The sequence below is a fragment of the Bos javanicus genome, chromosome 15, assembly GCF_032452875.1.
Source record: "Bos javanicus breed banteng chromosome 15, ARS-OSU_banteng_1.0, whole genome shotgun sequence".
Classification (NCBI taxonomy): Eukaryota; Metazoa; Chordata; class Mammalia; order Artiodactyla; family Bovidae; genus Bos; species Bos javanicus.
The window spans coordinates 75577037-75601211 of record NC_083882.1 but is presented as its reverse complement, the minus strand read 5'-3'; the positions used below and the strand labels follow the sequence as shown (position 1 = coordinate 75601211).

The window sequence follows — 24175 nt, the reverse complement described above, 5'->3', positions numbered from 1 at the left end:
TCCCTATCTCCCAGACTTTGCTCAAATTCATGTCCATTGAGTTGATGATGCTATCTAACCGTGTAATCCGCTGCTGCCCCCTTCTCCTTTTGCCTTCAATCTTTCCCAGCAGCATCAGGGTCTTTTCCACGGAGAGGGCTCTCTGCACCAGTTAGTAGTCTGATAAAACGACCCCCTATCCAGACAGAGGTGCAGGCCAAGGTTTGAGTCCTGGTTTGCCGGCTAACCTAACGCACAGTGTGACCTTGGCGAGCTCCTGTTCTTGAACCCAAGTGAACCCAAGAGTCCTACTTAAAGCTAAAGCGTGAAGGATGACTCGAGACGAGAGGACGATGCGCTCAGGTTCCTTCCACCTGAGCGGATCCACCTTGGGCCGGGGTGGGGGGTCGGGTCACGTGCTGGGCTGACGCTGCCGCACCAGCCAGCTCCGGGTCCAGCCTCCCGCTCTGACGTCCTCGGGCCGCCCTCCCTGCCCGCCCCTCCGCCCCTCCGCCCCTCCGGCGGCGGCGGTTGGAGAGCGGCTGGCGCGCCTGGACCCCAGGCCGGGGAGGCACGCGGCGGCGGGACCGAGCCCGGTGCGGGGAAGCGGGGCACCATGGTGCTGTCGGTGCCGGTGATCGCGCTGGGCGCCACGCTGGGCACGGCCACCAGCATCCTCGCGCTGTGCGGGGTCACCTGCCTGTGCCGGCACATGCACCCCAAGAAGGGAGTGTTGCAGCGAGACCTGGAGCCCGACCCGGAGAAGGCGAAGCCCAGCGTGCTGCGGGCCGCCCAACAGGTGAGCGGCCGTGGGCCTCGGCTTCCCCGGGGCTTGGGTGGGGGGTCTCCCTGGCGGCTGCGGCGGGGGGAGTGGATGGGAAGGAATGGTTGGCGTTCTTCTTTGCGCGACAGAGCCCGGCTGGGAGTGGGGACAGCGGACGTGTTTGGACAGCGGATGTGTTCAGAGGCCCTGGGGCGGGGGCGGGGGGGTCCCAAAGGCCTGGGGGATGGGGTGGTGGCGGCTAGGGTACAGGAGGAAAGGGGCCAGCAAGCCTAAGGTGCAAGCATGGGAGTGAGTGGGAAAGGGGGCTTAGATAGAAATCGGAGCTGGGAGGCGAGTTGGAGGGGTGAGTAATAAGACAGGGGGGCTGTGAGGGTTTGGGGCAGGGGGCTGCGAGGCTTAGGGGAGAGGAAGAGGGGAATGACCGAGAAGGAGAAGCTCCAGGAACTGGGGAGAAGAGAAAGGGTGATACAGAACAGAGTGGGCCCGTTGTGCCGCTGGCGCAGGGGAGCTCACTGACCGAGCTGAGAAGGGAGAGAGGGGGTGGCAGCCGGGGGCTGCAGTGGGAGCGGGGCAGGGGCGGTTGGGCTGGGGGTGCTGGGGTCTGGAGAGGCAGGTGAGTATGGAGGGCTTGGGCGACCCTCACCCCCCCTAGCAGCCCTCAGCTCCAGCCAGCCTGAGGGAGTAGCTCTGAGCCCCCCTCCAACCCTCCACTCCCCACCGATGTGGCTGCAGATGTCTCTGGAGAGGGGAGGGCTTTTATCTCCACATGAGCTCGTCCCCCAGGGCCTCTCTGGGCAGAAAATGGGTGGGGTCCCCATTGTACACTGCAGCCGAAGGGGGTCTGAGAAAGGTTTGGGAGGACTGCCCTACATGGGCTGTGAAGTCCAGGACATATCCCCAAAGTGGCAGAGGCTAAGTCCTCTGCAGACCTGGGAGGGAGGGTCTGGCCAGAGAGAATGGAGGAAGGCAGGCCCCCCCTGGGGAAGAGGGAGGTGACTTAACGACTTCCCTGGGCCCCCTTGATTCCTTCCAGGGCTCAGAGTTCCAGGACCCGCACTACAGAGCCGTGCCCCCCGCCTTCCTTTTGCCAATCAATTATTCAAAAGCTCAGGCCCAGCTGCGGGGGCCCTGTCAGTCACTGTGAGAGGGGAAGGAAATGGCTGCTGTCCTTGAGGGACTTGGGATCCCAGCAAAGTGACATTGGTGCCGGCAGGATCCGGGGTCAGCTGGGCAGGGGGATGTGGGATCCAGGGCCGTTTAATGGGAGCAGCGGGCTCCCCACGGGGCCTGTGCGGGGGTCCGCGGTTGGGGGCTGCTGGACAAGCTCTTCTCCAAACATGGAGGCCTCAACCTCCTCTCCCACTCGGCACACTTGAGGGACAGCCATTCATTCTTCTGCCTTTCTCTGTGGCAGCTCTTCAGGCATTGTCTGCCCCCCACCCCCGCCCCTTCCCAGAAAGAATCACTGGGACCACTGTTGGTGCAAATGACCTCCGGGATCACTTCCAGCTCTTTGTCTTCTTGAGGACCAGTAGCCCAAGCAGCGGCCAATGATCTGTTAAAGACAAACCAGATCCTGCGTCTCCCGGGCTTGAAATCCTCCCCAGCTTCTCACTGAGCTTTTGAACAGACCACAGCACACCTGGCACTTGCCCGGGGCTGGGCTCTAAGTGCTGTACACCTAATGCAATTAGCCACTCAATGACAGACGTAGATAATGCGGCTAAGGTTCAGAGAGGGTGGGTGAGTTTGCCCAGGGCCACACAGCCCGAGAAGTTCCCGAGCCTGATTCTAAGCTGGTCTGGTTCTGGAGTCCGTGCTGTGAGCCACTCCACCCCATGGTCTTGCCTGTCTGGTGTGGCCCGTGTTTGCCTCTCCAGCCAAGCTCATGCGAGTGCCCCTCATCACGGACGGTCTCAGCTCCCCTGGGTTTTTATCCTTCTTGAAGACGCCAACCCCTCCCATTTTCCTCTGACTTTTCACAGAGATGGCTCCTCCTCATCCTGTGGGTCTCCTTCTGTTTGCATTTCACCTCTTCAGGGGGAGGATTCTGCCCGTGGCCACATGTAACAAAGCCCCCCTCCCCCATTATACCCTCCATACTATGCCTTCTTATTTCTGTTTGTAGCGTTTGTGACAGTTGGATGTGATTTTTCGTATCTGCTTACTTACAATATTCATTCCCAGCACCTACTCAGTGTCTGAAACCTAGTAGGTGCCGAATGAGAAATTATTGACTAATATTAAGGCATCCCATGCCCAGCCGTTGGAGATTATTGTCTGAGTTATTTCTTCAAATGTAGATATATTTTGCAACCCAGAGCTGGCTCACAGGGTCACAATAAATGCTTGTTGATATGTGCGTGCTCAGTCACTCAGTCATGTCCGATTCTTTGTGACCCCATGGACTGTAGCCTGCCAGGCTAATTCTGTCCGTGGGATGGTTTAGGGAAGAATACTAGAGCGGGTTTCCATTTCTTTCTCCAGGGCATCTTCCCGACCCAGGGATCGAAACAGTGTCTCCTGCCTTGCAGGCAGATTCTTTGATGCTGAGCCACCTGGGAAGCCCCTGTTGATACGTGAGACCCATCCATTCACATCCCTCACTTGGTTCCCTCAGTGATGGGGATTTGGGCACCTGGATGTGAATCTGTAGGTGTGAACGTGATGCAGTTGAGATCTCACAATGTTGGTTTAGCTACCGTTGTGCTCAGACTGATTCAGCCGCTGACCCAGATAAAGTACACAGAGAAAAAAGACAGCATGTTGACATTTCAAAAAAAGTAAAGGGAGGTGGTGGTAGGGCAGATGGCAGCAGGGCGAGGGTCTTGGCACATGTCGACAAAGAGGAGAAGAGTCTGGTAAGGAAGGTTCTCAGAAGATGCTTCTTAAACAGAGAGGACATTGGGGCTGGGGAAGAGGGTTCTGGATTCCTGTAACCAGGAGAACTGGGGTGTCTCTGTAAGTTGCTGGTTGTGGTTGCTGGAAAAAACTCCTTGGATTTCTTAGCTATGCCTGGGGAATCTAATTTCTGGCCATGAGTGGTCAGCTGAAGTTAAAGTTTATAGTGCTTTTGAAAAGAACTTGAAGTTTTCCTTGCAGGTTCTTCACCTGAGATCCACAGATCCCAACAGGGAGTCTGTAGCTAAAAATGGAAGGGGTTCATGGTCTTGGAGAGGAAAAAACTCCATTTTCATGAGCCTCTACCTGAAACTTAGCATTTTCTGTAAATAGGAGTATAAACAACACGTCACAGGAATATGAACAATACCTGTGACTTGGTCCTCAAGGGAAATCACGGGTAGTTTCAGAGTACCTCACAGCTTTTCGATAGTGTTTATGCTCATCCCTAATTCTAAATTATGCACTTATTAAATCTCCCGCGAGATCCTTTTATTTAATGAAAGAATAAAGAGGCACATGTGTAGCTATTTCCAAGATTGATTTTATTAGGTGGACTGTTGTAGTCCTGTGTCTTTTATTTGCTGCTTTTTCAAGCACTCAGAGGAGGTACCATAGGCTTCTCTAAACAACCGTAGAAACTCATCCAATGTCTCTGCCGAGTGGGAGGTGGCCAAGGTGCAAACTCTCACTGCTGTTCACGCCTCCAGCTGGCTTCAATTCATTCTTTTTCTTGGTTTTTCCGAAATGTACATCGTGGACCCTTTTCCTGCCTTCTTACACAATCTCACCCCCTCCGCCCCGTTGTGTGCCGTCCTTTATGGAGGGGGAGAGGGATTCAGTCTCACTACACCATCCTTGTGACCTGGGATCACCTGGGACCTCGTTTTCTGTTATCAGCCCAGCTTTCAAAGCTTGGTTATTATGCAGTGATGGCCGAATGCTTGAGCCACGAGACAGAGGAGGGTCAGATGTGCGATATGTGTATGTGATCATTTTAATTCACTGCTGCTGCTGAACCTATTAGTGACAGGCAGCAAGACCCATTGGTTCCGTCCCCCAGAATTTCCTTTTCATGCTTGTCTGCACAGGCTGCCACTCACTGCATTTCTGGGTCCTTGCAGATGAAGCCCTCCTTTTGGTGAACCTACATGACTACTGAGCAAGCGGGGGAGCTGTCCTTCCCCACAGCTTGGTGCCCCTGATGCCTCAGCGTGACTTGGGTTCTGTTCTCAGAAAGCTTTAGTTTCAATGTGTGATTTTTCTTCCCATCTGGCGCTTATCTTGTTGTCCCCTTATGTGAATCTTCTCAGATGCATCTCAGAGGTTCCCAGAGTAACCCTGCTGCTGTCCCCTAGCGGTCAAAGGCTTCCTCCTAGGGCCCCCCAGCAGTGGTCCCCAGGTCTCTTGTATCCACATCTCCCAGCTCCTACTGCTACTTACTACCAAACTCTAAAATCCTACCTTCTTTCCAGCAGAGTTGAGAAGCAAAGTGACTTTTGATGGAACACTGTGTTAGTTCATTCAGGTTATTATAACAAAATACCACAGAGTGGGTAGCTTATAAACAAAAATTTATTTCTCATGGAGCTAGAAGCTGGGAAGTCCAAGATCAAAGCTCTGGCCAACCCAGTGTCTGGTGAAGACCTGCTTCCTAGACTTTTGGCTGTAACCTCACCTGGTTCCCCAGTAGCTCAGCTGGTAAAGAATCCACCTGCAATGCAAGAGACCCCGGCTGGTTCAATTCCTGGGTCAGGAGGATCTGCTGGAGAGTAGATCTGCTGGTAGTCTACCCACTCCAGTATTCTTGCGCTTCCCTGATGGCTCAGCTGGTAAAGAATCCACCTGCAATGCTTAAGACCTGGGTTCAATCCTTGGGTTGGGAAGATCCCCTGGAGAAGAGAACTGCTACCCACTCCAGAATTCTGGCCTGGAGAACTCCATGGACCGTATAGTCCGTGGGGTCGCAATGAGTCGGACACGACTGAGTGACTTCCACTTTCACCTTTCACGGGGTAGAAGGGGCAGGAAGCTCTCTTCTGTCACTTTTATGGGGACACTAATCCCTCTTATGAAGGCTTCACCCTCACAGCTGCTCACCCCAATGCCCCACCTCTTAATAGGATCACCTTTCAGGTTAGGTTTTAACATATGAATTTTTCGAGGGGCATAAACATTTTGACCAGAGCAAACACCTAATAGATTCGATGTTTTTAAGAAATAATTTAAATATGTGCTGTATTTTTATCAAGCAACATATGTATAGTAGAGTCTTTCCCCCTCTCTGAGATTAGGAACTATGTTTCATTTTCCTTGTACCTCTGACGATATCCAGTAGATAATAGGCACGTGACGGTCAATGTATATTTTGATTTAAATCATATCAGAACATCTGAAGAAGAGAGTAAAGGTACAAAGGAATGCACATGGTTAAGATTCCATTTCCACTAGATTTGAAATCAAGCCCATTTATGTCTGGGGTTTCCACTGGGGACAGGTAATGCCTGGGGCAGAGTGGGAAAGCTTCTGTTTATAAGCTCTGCCTCTTGACATGGTACTGATTACACAGCTGTGTCCACTTTATGAAAGAAAGCATATACAGCTCTACATTTATGATTTGTGTATTTTCTGAATGTAGTTATAATTCAGTAAAGTTCTTATCTGTCAAGTTGTGATGTAATGTTTATGAATATTGTTTTAGTATCAAGCCAGTGTTTTTTAATAGGAGGATTTGGGGGCTGTCATCAAGACACGGCCCTCCTTTTTATGGTCTGTTATTCACCACCCCCCGGCCCTGTCTGCTTTATGCTGCTACTCCTGCAGCTGCCTCCTCCCTCAGACCAGGGCCTGGGGAACATCAGCGCGGCCTGATTAATGCTTCTGCCTGTTTTCCTCTTCCTTAGACCCCTGGAGCAACGTCTTCTCAGAGTACTTGTCTGAATGTAGACTTGGCAGAGAGGATGGATCAGAGCCCCAGCACTACATTTCAGCAACTATTAAATTCACTCATTAAAGGTTAATGAACATATTCTAGGCACTGGGCCATAGCGGTAAAAAGACAGGTGTATGCTCTTCCTTGTAAGCAAGGAAGCAGACAATGAAGCCAGCAGTTGTCATTAAGCATATCACAGGTGAGGTTCAGGGGGCCATGGGAGACCCTTAGGATAGGCACCTCCAACTTTGCCCCAAAGTAGGGCTTGTCTCCAGTTCTTGTTGGCTGCCCTGACGAGGTCTCCTGGTACTTCAGTGATCACAGGAGGCCAACATGAATTGCTAACCCCGCTCCTGGAACTGATTTGACCCTGGACTGCCGGAAGGCCTGACCTTGGATTCTCAATCCTTTTAAAGAGTTGATTTCTTAGCTGATCTCCCAGCCGATAAACTCTCCTATTGATATAAACAAGCAAAAAGTATATCCGTTTCCATAGAGTAATAAAGAATAGTCATAGTATAGCTAACGTTTATTGAGTTCTTGTGTGCCAGGCACTATTCTAAGCTCTTCAATCATATTAATTTTATCCCCACAATAGCCCTGATATATGCATACTTACTGCATCCATTTTACACATGGAACTTACTCTGTATCAACTTATTCCGTAGCAGAACTGGGAATCACATTTAGGAAGTCGGGCTCCAGAGTCCACATCTTTGACCACTAGGCTAGAGATTAGCAGGAAAAAAATAGTCAAAATTTTACTTGAGCCACTGCATTTCCCCAGGTATGGCCTAAAAGTGTCTACAATATATGGATCTTTGCAGGTCAGTTTAAAACCTTTCCCAAAGCTTTGGCTGGCTTCTGTGCCTCTTGCATCCTTCATGCTTCGAGCACTGGGTGCGGCCCCAGGCCCTCCAGAGAAATTTACACAGTAAACATGTTTGGGCTGGTTGCTTAGTAACAGGGAAGACAGTATGAATTTTGCATCAAGAAATCAGCATGGATTATTTCAGGGAGATGAGCATATGCCCACTGGAAGCACTAGGCTCTTTGAAACATACTGCGGACCTTTGGTCTGTGTCCATTGGTCCTTCTCAGTGACAGGTCCCAGACCCGTCCCGTCTTATTCCCTCTCTAGTTTCTCCTCTGGTTCAGCATGTAGATAATTCAGGCTCATGGCTCCTCTCTTCATGTGATTGACGGCTCAATAGCACCTTTTGTTCACTCCAGCAGAAAATGCTGCTGCATCTTTCGACATTTTTAGATTTTCAGATACTGGCCCAGATTCCTCTCATGTGCCTGGAGTACAGGAAGAGAAAGAGAGAGACCAACAGAGCACAGTGGGAGAAACACCCGAACTAGAAATCAGATGGGCTTAAGGGGGAGGCAGAAGGAAGGGGAGAGACCGGTAGGATGGGGAAGCTGCAGACCCAGAAGACAAAGAAAGGAGGCAAGCTGAAAAGTGGCCGACCACCCCAGAGTCAGAAGGAGAAAGCAGACTCTGTGTGGATGATCCCCGTGCGTGTTATCATCGCCACCTTCCTTATCCTTTCCCCCCAAAACTTTAGTCCCTCAAGGGTCCCCATCTGCTTCACCTAGGTTCCTGGGGGCTCTAGAAACTCAGGTCTAGTTGAGGTGGCATTTACTACTTCTCAGCGACATTTCTTCACATGGGCATCACTGGGCCAATGTGATGCCAGGAGGAGGAGCCTTGATCGCTTACCATGTCTATTCACTGCACAAAAATAGACCTTCCCACCGAGGAGTTCCCTAAGTGCTAATTAAGAAAAAGGTGTTTTAATTGATTCATATTATAGAACATTCCTAGGAGAGTTTTACATGGTGTTTAAGGGCGTTGCAGTGATTTATAGTGATATTTTGGGAACCTGACTGATGTTTGGGGTGGACTCGGAATGCATTTTAATTTTTCCCATTTAAAACAGTGGAATGCAAGTGACTGCTCTCTGAAATTCACTGGCCCGGCAGGCTTGTTTCCATGAACAGATTAGAGTCAAAGAATGAGGGGTGGTTGCATATATGAATACGTGCACACATGGATGTGAATATGTATACATGCATATACAAATAAGAGAAAAGGGGAAGAGCGTCCCATGGAAAATCTGTGAAATTGAGTCTTAACCCATCTGGCGGAGACCCTAGGGTACTTTGATATATTTCATTGACTCTGCCCACCCTCCTCTCATTAATTCAAGACGTACTTTTCCTTCATAGAAAAACTGAGCAGGATGGCAGAGAGCAAGAGAAGTGAGGAGAAACACTGAATGACTGACTGCATGAGTCATTGGATGGACGGATAGATGAATGGGAAGGAGACTCCTGGGGCCACCGCCTCTGCTTGCAGCCAACGTAAAAATCACAAGCACAGAAATAAAAGCAGGAGAAGGTGCTGAGCTTGTGGAAGAATCTCTGTGCTCACCCCCAGTGACAAGGCAGGGCATCAAGACAAGCCTGGAGGACGTGGAGTCTTCCTGCCCTTCAAGCATCGGTTCACACAGCTGACATTGGAAACAGTTTTAAAAATCTTCTGTTGCAAAGACCAATGAGATAATACCCCAGGGGAGCACATTTTACTTGGAAAATCATTATAAACCATACAGTTTTGAACTTGCTGCTAAAAGTAGCCTGATGAAAGGGGTGTGAGTTATGGAGGCAGGATAGTGAAGACTGCTTTTCAAACAGAATTAAGATTGATGCTTTCATGAGTTCCCTGGTGGTCTAGTGGATAGGATTAGATTATTTTAGTGCTATGCCTGAGTTCAGTCCCTGGTGGGGGAACTGAGATCCTTCCCATGAGGTGTGGCCAAAAAAAAAAAAAAAAAAGAAATAAAGAATGATGTTTTCAAGAGAACTGCATTTGAAGATGAGAAGGTTGGGGAAGAGTGGTTTGGTTGGGCAACTAGATGACTTATTAGGAAACAGTTGCAGAATGAAGCTGAGAATAACTTCAAGGAGCTCTAAACTCCTGTGTTTCATATCCGAACCCCCATCCTTTCTCACAGTGCAGCCCCCAAGCACCTTAGATGGTGTTTTTGTTTCTAGCACAGTCAATTCACAAAGAAAGGGCGAGGCTCCCAGAAAGACATACAGTGAAGGCAGCAATGGCACGAGAAGAGACGAAACTGCCTGGGAAAACATCAGCGTGGTCTCGGGGCTTTGGGGCATATTCCCTGCAGATGCATGATCTAATAAGTTGCCTACCTCGCAAGTAGGCTGAATCCATTAAGTAGCGACATGACTATTGCTCTTCCTGTAACAGCCTCATTACCAAACTCAGAGAGACAAAGGATCAGAGGATGAAAAGGAATGAAGAAGAGCGTAGGTATCTCATTGGTAACCACTACTTGGTAGACTTGTGTGTATTTGGATATTCACCAGAATGAGTTTAAGTAAAAACAATCTAGTCTTTGAGACCATGTAAGAGAGGAAATTGCCTCTTAGAACGAAAATGCTCACTTCTTGATCAAATCGCTGAGATGTAATAGGAAGCAAATTAGACTTAGACTCTAAACCTGAATTTATTTTCTTTTTACAATTTTATTTATCTTACGGCTGCACTGAGTCTTCATTGCTGCACGTGGGCTTTCTCTAGTTGCGGCGAGCAGGGTTACTCTCTTGTGGTACATGGGCTTCTCCTTGTGATGGCTTCTCCTATTGCAGGGCGCGTTGCATGGGCTCTGGGCACACGGCTCAACAGCTGTGGCGCACAGGCTTTGCTGCTTTGTGGCATATGGGATCTTCCCAGATCAAACCAGTGTCCCTGCATTGCAAGGCAGACTCTTAAACACTGGACCATCAGGAAAGCCCCTAAACCTGAATTCAACTTCCAGTGTTTTCCAGCTAAATGACCTTGGCCATTCTGAATCCTGCTTTCTTCACCAACAAAACAGAGGTGATAGCAATAAGGTTCTCCACGGTAATATTAAACACTAAATGAGACAATACTTTTGAACACACCCAACACATTCAGTGCCTGGTCTCTCTATTCAGTATATTTTAGGTGTCTCTGAATCCTTTAGGATATTTGTTTAGGTATCTCTGAATCCTTTAGATATAACTGAATCCTAGGATATTCATTCATTCAAAAAATACTTCCTCACTCTGTAATAATGTAAATGGGAAAAGAGTTTGAAAAAGAATAGATACACGACTGTGTGTAACTGAACTGCTTTGCTCTATGCCTGAAACTAACACGAGGTTGCTAGTCAGCTGTTGTTGTTTAGCTGCTAAGTCATGTCTGACTCTTTTGTGACCCCATGGACTGTAGCCCGCCAGGTTTCCCTGTCCATGGGATTTCTCAGGCCAGAATACTGAAATGGGTTGCCGTTTCTTTCTCCAGGGAATCTTCACAACCCAGAGATCAAACGTGTGTCTCCTGCATTGGCAGGGGGATTCTTTACCACAGAGCCATCAGGGAAGCCCTAATCAGCGGTACTCCAGTATATCAATAAAAACCAAGCACAACAAATCAAAACAAACCAAAACGAAAGACTTCTTCATCACCTATTATATGCAAGACCCTGAATTAACACTGCTGCTGCTAAGTCGCTTCAGTCGTGTCCGAACTAGGGACACCAAAGTGACCAGGCAGACAACACCCTTGACTTCCTGAAGCTCATGTCCTCGGGGTAGAGAGCTTCATCACACGGTCGTACAAATGGATATAAATCTAATGCTATTAGGTGCGGTAAGGTAGGTAAGAGTTCTCTCAAGAAGTGATAACTCATTAGTGCTCTGATCTTAACATATTTGGAGACTTAGTAAAGAATTTTGAGCCTAAAATATATACCCTTTATACACACATACTCAATTCTTCACAAAGCATATGTATGTTTATACGTTATATGTACATGTTGCCCTACTGTTATATCATGTACATGATAAAACATACACAAAATGGACCTTTTAAAACAGTAATGTAAAAATAAATTATAAAATGAAATTCTGTTATTTTCTTCCCATACCCCAAATGAACTGTCTTGCACACCCCTGTGGCGTAAAGTTAGTGTCATTTACTAAGTAAAGGTACTGGAGTTGAGGACTTGAAGTATTCTCGGCATAGGGTATGTGCAAAGGCCCTGTGGCAAAAAGAAATATCACTAAGGAGGGACTGAAGGAAGGCTAAAGTGGGTAGAGCTCCAAGGGTACAGGAGAGAATAATTGCAAGTGAGCAAGGCAGGTCCGGCCAGAGAGCACCACACAGGACCTCTGGGCCAACAGAAGTGTCGGGCTATTTTCCCAAGAGCAATGGAAGCTACTGAAAGGTCTTAAGTGAGATGTGACATAGTTGGATTTAAGGCGCAGCATCATCTTGGATGGGAGAAGACTAGAAGTGAGGAGACCAGGGAAACTCTGGACAGAGACCATGATGGCTTGGACCACTGTCATTGTGGCAATAGTTTGGAGAGGTGTTTAGGAGATAAACTGACTGGCTTTGCCTTTGAGTTGGCTGTAGGCTTCAGGAAGAGGGAGGAGTTGGAGTTGGGGATGAGAGCTAAGGGTTTCACTTAGGGTGGTGGTACCACATGGTGAGACAAGGATGAGGCCGTATATTTTAAGTCGTGAGTTCACTTTTGTGCAGGGGAGTGTGAGGAACCTTTGTGCTATCTCCATGAAGTGGTTCTGCAGGTCTGGAGCTCACCCTCTGGGGGGGATGTATATTCGGGAATAGAAAGCCCAGCCATGAGCATGGCTGAGACCACCTGGTTAGAAATCAGAATGAGAGGGGAAAAGGCCCTGGGAACAAGTCCTGAGGAATGCCAGTGTTTCATGAAACAAGGAGGGGTGGCCAGAGAGGAAGGAGAAAACCTGGAGAATGTGATATCAAAATACTAATAATGACAAGAGAAAAACTTTTGAAGAAGAAGGGAGTCACTGAAAAGTCAAGTAAGATAAGGCTGAAAAATCCCATAGAATGAAACAATATATATAAAGATCCTCAGTGACCTTGGAGATCAACAGTGACCTTCAGTGGGCTGATGCGGCCTCTGGGAAAGGGGTGTAGAGGGGCGGAAGGTGATGGAGGAGGACAGTACCAAGTACAGGCAGTTCTTCTGAGTTGCATGGCTGCCAAGGGGTGGAGAGGGCTAGGGCCTGGCTGAGTGAAAGACAGAGGTCAAAAAATTATGGAGCACCATTGGAATCTGATGGGAAGGAGCCAGTTGAAAGAGAAGAATGAATGTTCAAGAGAGAGGGAGAGAAACAGACCGAAAATAGCTAGGGTAAGGCTCTCATGTGTGGGGACGGTGGCACAAGGCTGGGATGGAAGGACTGATCCTGGAGGGAGGGAGAGAGGGGAACACCTCCCGCAGTGTCACAAGACACTGAATGGGCCACAGCATCAGTGCGGAGAAGAAAGGCATTTCCATGGGTCTGTTAACAGGACACTAAGCGTCCAACTAGTCCATCCTAAAGGAAATCAATCCTGAATATTCATTGGAAGGATTGATGCTGAAGCTGAAACTCTAATACTTTGGCTATCTGATGGGAAGAACTGACTCATTGGAAAAGACACTGATGCTGGGGAAGATTGAAGGCAGGAGAAGGGGACAATAGAGGATGAGATGGTTGGGTGGCATCACCGACTGGATAGACACGAGTTTGAGTAAGCTCCGAGAGCTGGTGATGGACAAGGAAGCCTGGTGTGTTGCAGTCCGTGGGGTCACAAAGAGTCGGACACTACTGTGCGACTGAACTGAACTGAACTGAACTGAAGCGTCTTTTGTTCTCTTGGTTTCCTTTTTCCTCTATGAAGGCAGTCAGAGGAGATAGAGAAATTCCAAAATGTGAGCTTGAGGGAGTAGTTAAGGAAACAGTAAGATTTCTGGGAAGTACTGAGTTTAAGGTTGGTGACCATGACTTTATTATGGAACCATCTGCCCTGTCGTGTGACTCTTCTGTGGTGCCCAGCTACTGGATGCAGACACCATCCAGTGATTGACCTCGAGAGATCAGGGAAAGAATGGGGAGGTGAGGGAGATCTTTAGACTTTGAAAGGGTGCTGTTGACATCATGGCCCAGGTAACTGAATCAGGAAAGTTGCAAACTGCAGAAAGAGGAGAAAGAGTAGAGGCCTCCGAGGTCTGAAGATTCCTTGGGTTTGGAAGAACAGCTGAGAAGGGCTGGTCCCGCGGCTGGCCATGGGCACCCTGAAGGCAATATGCCCACCAGGGTCAAAGGTGCCAGAACCATCCCTTCCTTCCTTCACAAGGCCTATAGGGGGCAGGGTCAGGGCACAGAATTTGAGTAAGTAATTGACGGACTTAAAGTTGTTTCAGCTAGCTCTCCACATCCACGGATCTGAAAGGCCGACTCTTCTATGGCATTTTATATGAGGGACTTGCTTATCTGTGGGTTTCATGTCTGAAGGGTTCCTGGAACCAATCCACCAGAAATCCTAAGGGATGGCTACATTCAGAAGGCCAGATGGATCAGCAGCTGGGTAAGTCAGCAGTCACATCAGGTCAGTTCAGTTCAGTCGCTCAGTCGTGTCCGACTCTTTGCGACCCCATGGGCTCCAGCGTGTCAGGCTTCCCTGTCCATCACCAACTCCCAGAGCCTACTCAAACCCATGTCCATCATGTCAGTGATGCCATCCAACCATCTCATCCTCTGTTGTCCCCTTCTCCTCCTGCCTTCAATCTTTCCCAGCATCAGTCTTTTCTAAGGAGTCAGTTCTTTGCATCAGGTGGCCAAAGTATTGGAGTTTCAGCTTCAACATCAGTCCTTCCAATGAATATTCAGGACTGGTTGGATCTCCTTGCAGTCCAAGAGACTCTCAAGAGTCTTCTCCAACACCACAGTTCAAAAGCATCAATTCTTCAGTGCTCAGCTTTCTTTATAGTCCAGCTCTCACATCCATACATCACTACTGGAAAAACCATAGCTTTGACTAGACAGACCTTTGTTGGCAAAGTCATGTCTCCGCTTTTTAATGTGCTCTCTAGGTTGGCCATAGCTTTTCTTCCAAGGAGCAGGCATCTTTTAATTTCATGGTTGCAGTCACCGTCTGCAGTGATTTTGGAGCCCAGGAAAATAAAGTCTCTCACTGTTTGCATTGTTTTCCCATCTATTTGCCATGAAGTGATGGGACTGAATGCCATGATATTAGTTTTTTGAATATTGAGTTTTAAGCCAGCTTTTCCACTCTCCTCTTTCACTTTCATCAAGAGATGAAAGGTTTTCTTTAGTTCTTCTTTGCTTTTGCCATAAGGGTGGTGTCATCTGCATATCTGAGGTTGTTGATACTTCTCCCGGCAATCTTGATTCCAGCTTGTGCTTCATCCAGCCCAGAATTTCACATGATGTGCTCTGCATGTGAGTTGAATAAGCAGGGTGACGATGTACAGCCTTGTCATACTGCTTTCCCAAATTTGAACCAGTCCATTGTTGCATGTCCGTTCTAGCAGTCAAGTGTCATACGGTGTTTCTGGAATTCTTTATTGTAGGAAAACAAGAGACTAAAAGAGGAGTGCCTTGAACCTGTAACCTCTGTAGCCCACAGGAGGATCAGGCAGGGGCCTGGCTCCCCTGAGCTGGGAGCCTGGCTGTCCCAGTGGCTTAGAGTCTGGAAAGCAGAGCCAACACCACTGGTGTGCTTTCCTCACTCTGGGCTGTGGCCTGAGATCTGGGCAATGTCAACTGCACGGACCGCCCCAAGGAGGCACACCAGGGCCTCGGCTCCTCAGGAGGAGAGGAGAAGGGGTGGCTCTGGCTGACACTACCGCTGGAAAGAAATGGGGTTCCTGTGACTCCCATGGGTGGCCTTGGGAGGACGCGCTAATTGCAGCAGCACGTGAAATGGTTAATGCATTAATAAATAGTATGAATAATCAAGTTGTCCTTATAATGATTCTTTTAAATAACTGAACTTCACATACAAGATGTATGGAGGGGATGAAGCACTTGGGCTTTGGGTTTCAGTTCCAATCTGCCCCTCACTTCCTGTGTGACGGTGGGTTAGTGACTTAACCTTTTTGTGCCTCAATGTGACCATCTGTTAACTGTCACTGACACTGGATTGTCATGAGGATTCAGTCAGCTAATTTGGATAGGACAGTGCCCAGAACATTAGTGCTGGGCCGGAAAGCATCCAGAACCACTTTCCAGATCCTTCTCCCTGCACCCCCACCCCCAATCCCACCCAAACGTACCCCATTGTCTGTTCGCTGTGCCCTTGTCTGAGGGGCCAGTTCTAGGCATGTGAACATTGCCCAGTTGCTCCTGGCCCCAGGATATTTCCAATGACTTGTTAGTTTCCTTAACCTTCCACACCTTTGTCAATATCTGCTTTATGAAATTCCCCTCAATTACCTGCTTTGAATGCGCCATCTGCTCTTGCCACAACCCTGTGGATAAGGTGCTCAGTCAACGTTAGCTACTGTTACCAACCTTAATAAATAATAAGAGAGGGGGAGTCAGCGAGTCAGGAAGAGTGTGTACAAATTGGCAAAGGTCAGGGCCCACATGTTGAGCCCTCTGTTTGCTCACAGCTTGATTGTTTAGAAACCACTTTCATTTTCTGATTCGATCTAGTATGATGCTTTACCACTGAGCCACCAGGGAAGCCCGTACAGAAAAAGAGAAAACAGTAGGCGCTCATCTCTAGGGTTGTGTGAGGATCAAATACAGTAAAGTCTGTTGCGTTTTGCAGAGCATCTGGTGCAGAGGAAGAGGTGGAGAGGTGGCAGCTGTATTGTCCTGTCCGGTTTTGTGATGTGACGGATGGAATCAATGCAGACACCACCTACAAGGTTCTCTGGGCGGGATCTTGCCACTCTGTGGCAGCCCAGTGGAATTACTATTTTAAAAATCAGTTTGAATTCTGTGTCCTCCAGAAGTGTGGGGATACTGAGAGCACTCATGGTCCCTCCTCTCCTCACGGGGCTTAAGGCTTTGGTGGTACCCGTGGCCCTCTGAACACACTGCAGACTTTCAAGCTGCTGCCTTGACCCAAAAAGCCCTTCTGCCACTTCTCCACTTGTCAGAAGGCTGCCTTGGATTTGGGGCTGGGGGGGTGCAGCAACCAAAATCGGAGTCTCTGAATCGTCGTGAAATCCTGTTTTCACTCCCCCAACTCCACCCTGTAACTCTTCCCCCAGGTAATGTTTGATGGGCTCCTATGTACTCTATCTCATATTTAGCTGGTCTCCTCCCCTCAAATTTTAGCTCAGGAAGCCTTTCTTGATTTCATATTCCTAGTGGACACAACCTCATCACCATCTGTCCCTGTCTTGAAAGGACTTCTTACCTGAGATTGCTTTTTTGCGCTAACTGGTTTCTTGTTCCCACTCCACTGGAAATGCCCAAGCCACGAGAGAATGATAGGACAGTGTTATTCCTGAAGCTGATAAGTATCTGGAGATTTAGTAAATGTTGAACGAATGAATGAATGACTGAAAGTAAAAAGTGAAAGTGTTGGTCACTCAGTCGTGTCTGACTCTTTTGTTATTGCATGGACTGTACCCCATCAGTCTCCTCTGTCCATGGAGTTATCCAGGCAAGAATACTGGAGTAAGTAGCCATTCCCTTCTCCAGGGAATCTTCCTGACCCCAGGATTGAACCCAGGTCTCCTGCATTGCAGGCAGACTTTTTACCGCCTGAGCTATCACGGAGGCCCTGGTGAATCACTAGCAGCAGAGAAAGGGTTTTCTGTTATTCCCAGTTGTGGTTCATTCCTGCTGGTTTGGGCGAGGTGCGTTTACCTGGCTGATAGATAAGCCTAGCTGGCAAGTCTACCCCACAATAAACCCCCTAGTGTGTTGCCTTAGATCCAGCTATGGGGCAGGGAGTGTGCTAAGTCAATCACAGACTGGCCTTTTTAGAATTTAAAATAATCACGGAAGGGAAAGAGACCAGCAGGGGGTGAGTCTCAAGGGAAGGGGATTTAAGAAGGCACAGATCTATAATAAACAGAAGAAGAGGTGTTGGAAGGGATAACAAAAGATGTGTGGTGGCTGGGTTACCATGGAAACACTGCAAGGCGCCTGGACTGGAAGACAAGCTGCTTCTTCAAAGAGAATTTCGAATTTGCAAGTTGAAATAAACCCTTCCGCCAGGACCTGACCCTGTGGATTCACCCATAAGTAGCCAAGAACTGGAGATCCTGGTACGAGCAGCTCCCCAGGAGCTGTCTACCAGACAAATAACTGTTTGTTGGAAGCCGAGAGAACTTGGCTGAGAGGGAGGTCATACCTGTGAGCAGCTCACCTTATCTCTCGACCTTGCCTGGAATTCTCTGACCTCCCCCAAACCAGAGGGTTCCCATGTGAGCTTCAGGGACCACCTGCATCATAGTCACCTTAGGGAGATTCTTAGATGCACAGATTCTTTAGGATCCACCTAGGACTTCTGAGACAAAGCGGGGAAGGAACCTGGGCATCTGAATTTTACATTCCCCCAGGTGCCATTTCTACGGGTTGAAGTGTGGAACAGTGCTCAACCCTCTGCCTCTGACTAAAGGCCCGCAGGGGTGGAGTAAAGAGTGGTGCGGCCGGGCAGTGGTCCAGGCATCAGTCTAAGGGGCACTAAAGTGCGGGTGAACAAACGGTGATTCCAAATGTGACGCGGTGGTAAAGGGCTGCAGGCAGAGCGGAACAGTTAAACAGAGAGCTCTGGCGGGGCCAGCCTGGGTTTGAATCTCACCTTTACTGCTCACCAGCTGGCTGTGTGTCCTCATATGTAAAATGGGATTGGTCATAGCAGCACTTCCTGATAGGGTGATTACGAGGATTTGTTGAGTTCATATCTGAATGGTACAGGGCACAGGTGGGCAGAACCACAAGATGGAAGGGGCTTGGAGGACTCTGAGTTTGTAGAAGAGCGAACAGATTCTTGAAGACTAGAGAAACCAGTTTTCATTGTGTTCATCCACTGAGGTGAGGTTGGGTGTTGTTTGTTACAAAGCAGTTGGTCTTCCCTGACTAATACAAGGTCATGAACAAGTGGCCCGGGAAGGTGCAGTCCGGTGTAGGGGTGTGTAAGGATGCTTTACAGAGGGAATGGGCAAAAGGGATCAAACCTCTGGATTGGTTAAGAGCTTCTACAGCTGTACCCCAAATTCTCTCTAGGGGAGTTATCTCTATGGTTGGAAGGAAAACTTGGATGGAGGGCCATTCACACAGACTGCGCTTCTACGAGTTGTTCCTTTCCTGGAGACAAAATGACTTATTCTCAGTTAGCTTTCAGCTTGATTTATTGTATGTTGTCCAACATACAGAGAGAGGAAGAGTCCTGCTTCTCCTCTAGGGCCTCTGCATGTGTGTGTGTGTGTGCGTGTGTGTGTGCGCGCGTGTCTTGAGGAGCAGAGGGAATGTGGTACTAGCCAGTGTTATGGAAAATATTCCACATCACAAAATAAACAAGAAAATTTTTTGTGTCCTTTCTTGTGGTAATTCAAAATATTTTAATACTGAGACATTTATATGGAGCCAAATACAAAAAGTCACACAAACTTTAAGATAGAACGAGAGATTTCAATAAAGAGATCCAATTGTTCTAGACTTCCCATTCCCTGGAGCATGTGTTACCTTTGTCTGCCTTTGGTGTTGCTTTGGAAGTGAAGTTTGAGAAACACTGATCCAGACACCAGAAAGCCTAATTCAGCAGGTGGGCTAGAGGTGTGGTGTGGTGTGTGTGTGTGTATCTCTATCTAAATTTTATTGCGATGCAGTCGTCATACAGTGAAATGCAAGCATCTGAAGTCGCTAGTTTATGATGATCAGTATTGACAAATATATATCCTCTAGGCTGTAACCCACACTGCTGCTGTGCCTCTTACCACTCAGTTCTCCCTAGAAGCAATCAGAACCACTGTTCTAAGGTCTATCCTCATTGATTAGTTTCACCTGTTCTAGAGGTTAATTTCCATCAGTGTTTCTCAACCTTGGCACTGTTTACTTTGCGGTGAGATAATTCTTTGTTGTGGGGAGCTGTCCTGGGGAATGTAGGATGATAGCTAGCAGCTTTCTGGCCTCTTAACTGGTAACAACCTCCACCCCCAGTTGTGACAAACAAAAAATATCTCCAAACATTGCAGATGTTCCCTGAGTTGCGAACCACTGATATAAATGAAATCACATAGTATAGATGAATATGTATTATGACTTCTTTTGTTCATGTTTTTGTGGTTTTTTTCCCTGTTGTTGAGTGTATTGACAATTCATTTCTTTACTTTTGAGGAATATTCCATTGTAAGAACATGCCATAAGGCATCTAGCCATTGTCCTGTTGATGGCCACTTGCCTGATTTCTGGTTTTGGCTAGTATGATTCAAGTTGCTATCAGTATTCATGAGTAAGTCTTTTTGTCAACAAATATTTTTACCTTCCTTGGGTCAGAGGGTACATGTGTGTGTAAGTTTTAAGAAACTACTAGTTGTTGTTCATAGTAGCCAAGACATGGAAGCAACCTGAATGTCCAGCGACAGATGGATGGATAAAGATGTGGTACTCCTTCTCCATAAAAAGAATGAAATAATGCCATTTGCAGCAACATGGATGAACCTAGAGAATATCATACTAAGTGAAGTAAGTCAGAAAGAGAAGGACAAGTACTATATGATATCACTTATATGCAAAATCTAAAATCTGATAGAAATGAAAAGCCGAAACAGACTCACAGACATAGAAAACAAATTTATGGTTCTCAAAGGGGAAAGGGGTTGGGGAGGGGTGAATTGAGAGTTTGGGGTTAGCAGATACAAGCTACTGTATATAAAACACACAGGGCAGCAAAAGGGACACAGATGTAAAGAACAGACTTTTGGACTCTGTGGAGAAAGGTGAGGGTGGGATGATTTGAGAGAATTGCACTGAAACATGCATATTACCAGATGTAAAATAGATGACCAGTGCAAGTTCAATGCATGAAGCAGGGCACCCAAAGCCAGTGCTCTGGGACAACCCAGAGGGGTAGGGTTGGGGAGGGAGGTGGGAGGGAGTTTCAGGATGTGGGGGACACATGTATACCTGATTCATGTTGATGTATGGCAAAAACCATCACAATATTGTAAAGTAGTTATCCTCCAATTAAATTAATTAGTTAAAAATAAGCAAGGTTCTCCTGCATAGTATAGGAAACTAACACAATCCTATAAACCAACTATACTTCAATTAAAAAAAACCAACTTTGAACTAGTAAAATCGGATTTTTTGTAACCTAGTGTCAGAAGGCACTGGCGACCCCACTCCAGTACTCTTGCCTGGAAAATCCCATGGACGGAGGAGCCTGGTAGGGTGCAGTCCATGGGGTCACTAAGAGTCGGACACGACTGAGTGACTTCACTTTCACTTTTCACTTTCATGCATTGGAGAAGGAAATGGCAACCCACTCCAGTGTTGTTGCCTGGAGAATCCCAGGGACAGGGGAACCTGATGGGCTGCCGTCTATGGGGTCGCACAGAGTCGGACACGACTGACACGACTTAGCAGCAGCAGCAGCAGTGTCAGAAGAGATATTCCATCCTGTTTGCATATTTTATTCATCAGAAGCAATTCACAAGGGTCAGTCAATAATCAAGGGTAAAGAATGACACAAAGGTGAGACCTCTGGCAGGTGAGGGTCCCTGGGAGCCACTGTAGCACTTGCTCCAGCAGCCCTGGTGTGAGAAGCTTCATGCAGACCAGAGCTAGACCAGAGCTTCTCAAGCCATCTGGGGGAGGGAGCTGTTTTGTTTTTACACCTGCTTGTTTCATCACAAGGGCTTCCTTGATGGCTCAGACGGTAAAGAGTCTGCCTGCAATGCCAGAGATCTGGGTTAGATCGTTGGGTCAGGAAGATCCCTGGAAAAGGGAATAGCTATCCACTCCAGTGTCCTTGCCTGGAGAATTCCATGGACAGAGGAGCCTGGTGAGCTACAGTCCATAGGGTTGCAAAGAGTCGGGTACGACTGAACAACTGACACACACATATCTCATCACAGATGAAGTTAAAAAATGTTGATGGACTGGTCCCAATGCATGAATCCACGTTGCGGAGATGCCAGAGTCAAATAAGTATCTCCAGTGTTTCCAAGGGCTTGCCATGCCCACTTGTGTGCTAAGAGCTCGACACCCGGATGTCTTTTCTACTCCTCAATACAGCCTCAGAGACAGATGCTATTGCTAACGCCCCCTTCTTACAGATAAGAAACCAGGGGCACAGAGAGGTTAAACAGATCCAAGATCAACCAAGCCATCTTGTTTTAGAGCATCAACTCTGATGACCAGGCTATATTTCAAACGCTTTTACACATGTTAGTATACATAATTACCAGTTTTAGAGCCCAGAATGACAGAGATTGTCAGGTCCCTGGCCTCTGACCCAGCTCCCCCCTGAGGGGGGCTTTGCTGTGCTGAGCTGCAGACCCCAGCCACAGTGGCCCATGTTTGACCTCATCTGAGTACTCTATGTTCAACTCTCTCCTCTCTGCCATCTCTTTTTTTTTAAAGTTCAAATATAAAGGGTGAAGCCATCTGCTTCCATTTCCATCTGGGTCTGTTTCCCCCACCAGTAACTTCTTGAATGCTGTGATGCTTTAAGATAGATGTCCCAGCGCAAAAACCCGAATTAATAAGATAGTCTTTAGGTGAAAAAATTAATCATGTCACAAAAGGGGTCACCTAACATCTCTAGTAAGGTTAAATGTTTGTTTACAGATCATTAACTTCATAATTAATCTCCTTTTTTTTTTTTTCAACATGAGCCCCGTAGGAAAGGACAGCATCTGTCTTGTTCGCTTCTGTGTTCCTGCCACTTAACAGAGGACCTGGCCTGTCATAGGGGATCAATAAATATTTGTTCATTAAATGAAGGTTCGCCCCTCCTCTCCCTGCCATCTGTCTTAGCCTGGATGACGGGAAAGCTGAGCCTGCTGAGCCTCTGTTAATTAGCAAGTGCCGTCCAGGGATGTAGGAGGGAGGTGGGGAGGGGCGCGCACACAGGGAGTGTGACAGAGCCGGCCACCAGCCAGTTCCAAGGGCGACTGCTGGATCTCCAGGTGTCACCTTCCGAAAGGCCGCTGGACACCTGTGGGAGGAGTAGCGAGGAGGAAGGGGGGAGCCCTCGGTGGCCGAGTTCCCCCATGGAGCTTTAATCCTTGACACATCGGGGTTGCCTCTGGGTGCACCCACTGTGTCCCTGGGTGTCTCAGACCTCAGAAGCCACGAGAAGCCCCAAGGCAGGTGGCAAGAGGGGTGTGGCACGGACGTGACATGAGGCACTTTGGGGCTATGCCCACATGGAGCTGGTCAGTGACCATGAAGATCTGGCCATGTGGGAAGGAGTAAGCGGCCCACAGCTCCAGAGACAGGTGAGGAGGGAGAAGCCAAGGAGACACATCACAAGGGGCTGATGCCACAATGGGGGTGTCTCTCCATCTCTGTACCTGCTGTGCTGAGCACAGCTGGGCATTCCCTAGTTGTTGAATGCCTGCTTCCACTGGAAACCTCCCTGATTCTCCCTGCCTCCCTATTTCCAAGCCCTCTTCTCTGGGCCAAGGGATGCTTAGAAGAGGAACCCACTTTGAAAGACTGCCCCGCCAACATCCACAGCATAAGGCTTGAGTTCAGGTCCTTCCTTGGCATCTGCTCCCCGACCACCTCTTTTCTCCCAAGTATTCTTGCCCTCCACCTCTAATCCTTTTCCAGGCTCCCTCCCTCAGCACCCAAACCTCTTTTCTGCTTCCTGGGCATTGATGTTTAAGCTATTTAAGTGGAAACAGATGCATTTGTAAGATGCGGTGGAACCAGGGTTTCAAAATGCAATAAATAAGATTGTACACGGGAAGGAGATAGGTCATCAGAGGCTGCTTTCACCACTTGGAGAGGCTCATGGAGTGGTCAGCAGGCTCTGCTCTCTGTGGGGTCTAGGGCAATAAATCATTCTTCACCAAAGGCAGCCATGGCTGTGCAGGATCTTACCAACGCTGGGCAAGAAGCAGCAGTCAGTGAGGATGCCTTTGGCTGGACGCACAGGGGTCTGGGGAGAGGTTTGCGTCTAGGCAGTTTCTCTACATCAAGGTCATGATCTCCTGTGTTGCTCGATAAAAATGCATGGCATCTATTCAGGATGCTTTTGGCCACAATTCATAAAGACCTCAATCCAAAGGGGCTTCAACAATAAGAACAATATTGTTCATGTAACCGGAAGTGCAGCGGTAAGACAGCTTCCAGGCTTGGTTGAGTTGGTGGCTTAGTGACACTGTCATCAAAGACACAGCTTCCTTCTGTCCACCCTGCAGTCCACCTTGGCGGCTCTGTCCTAAGACTGGCTCACCTTGCAGTCGCCAGTCAGGGCCACGTGCTTCCTATTCAGCGGGGGAGAGCATCTCTTCTATTGCTGTGGAAAGCAAGTCCTTTCATTCTGTCTGGGTGGTTTCCCCAGGACAGTCCCCAAGGTGATGCCGAGAACAAATAGAATCAGACCAAACAGTACCCCCTCCCCACCCTTGCCCTGGAACTGGGGTGGGACCCAAAAGAGCCGGGTGACCTGGAGGGAAGTGGGAGGAAAGAGGGGATCAATGTTGACGGGCACCCAAGAAAAACCCAGCCAGATACAGGCTCCTGAGGTCCTCAGGGGC

General features: G+C 48.3%; 1 protein-coding gene across 1 annotated transcript in view; it reads left to right on the top strand.

Annotated features, from left to right (window-relative positions):
- The first annotated feature begins 434 nt into the window (after positions 1 to 434).
- Positions 435 to 24175, top strand: part of SYT13 (synaptotagmin 13) — a 42217-nt gene continuing 18476 nt past the window's right edge. Inside the window, exon 1 of the mRNA XM_061381233.1 lies at positions 435 to 778. Coding sequence (XP_061237217.1) covers positions 596 to 778 — 183 coding nt within the window. The 5' untranslated portion in view covers positions 435 to 595. The remainder of the gene's footprint in view (positions 779 to 24175) is intronic.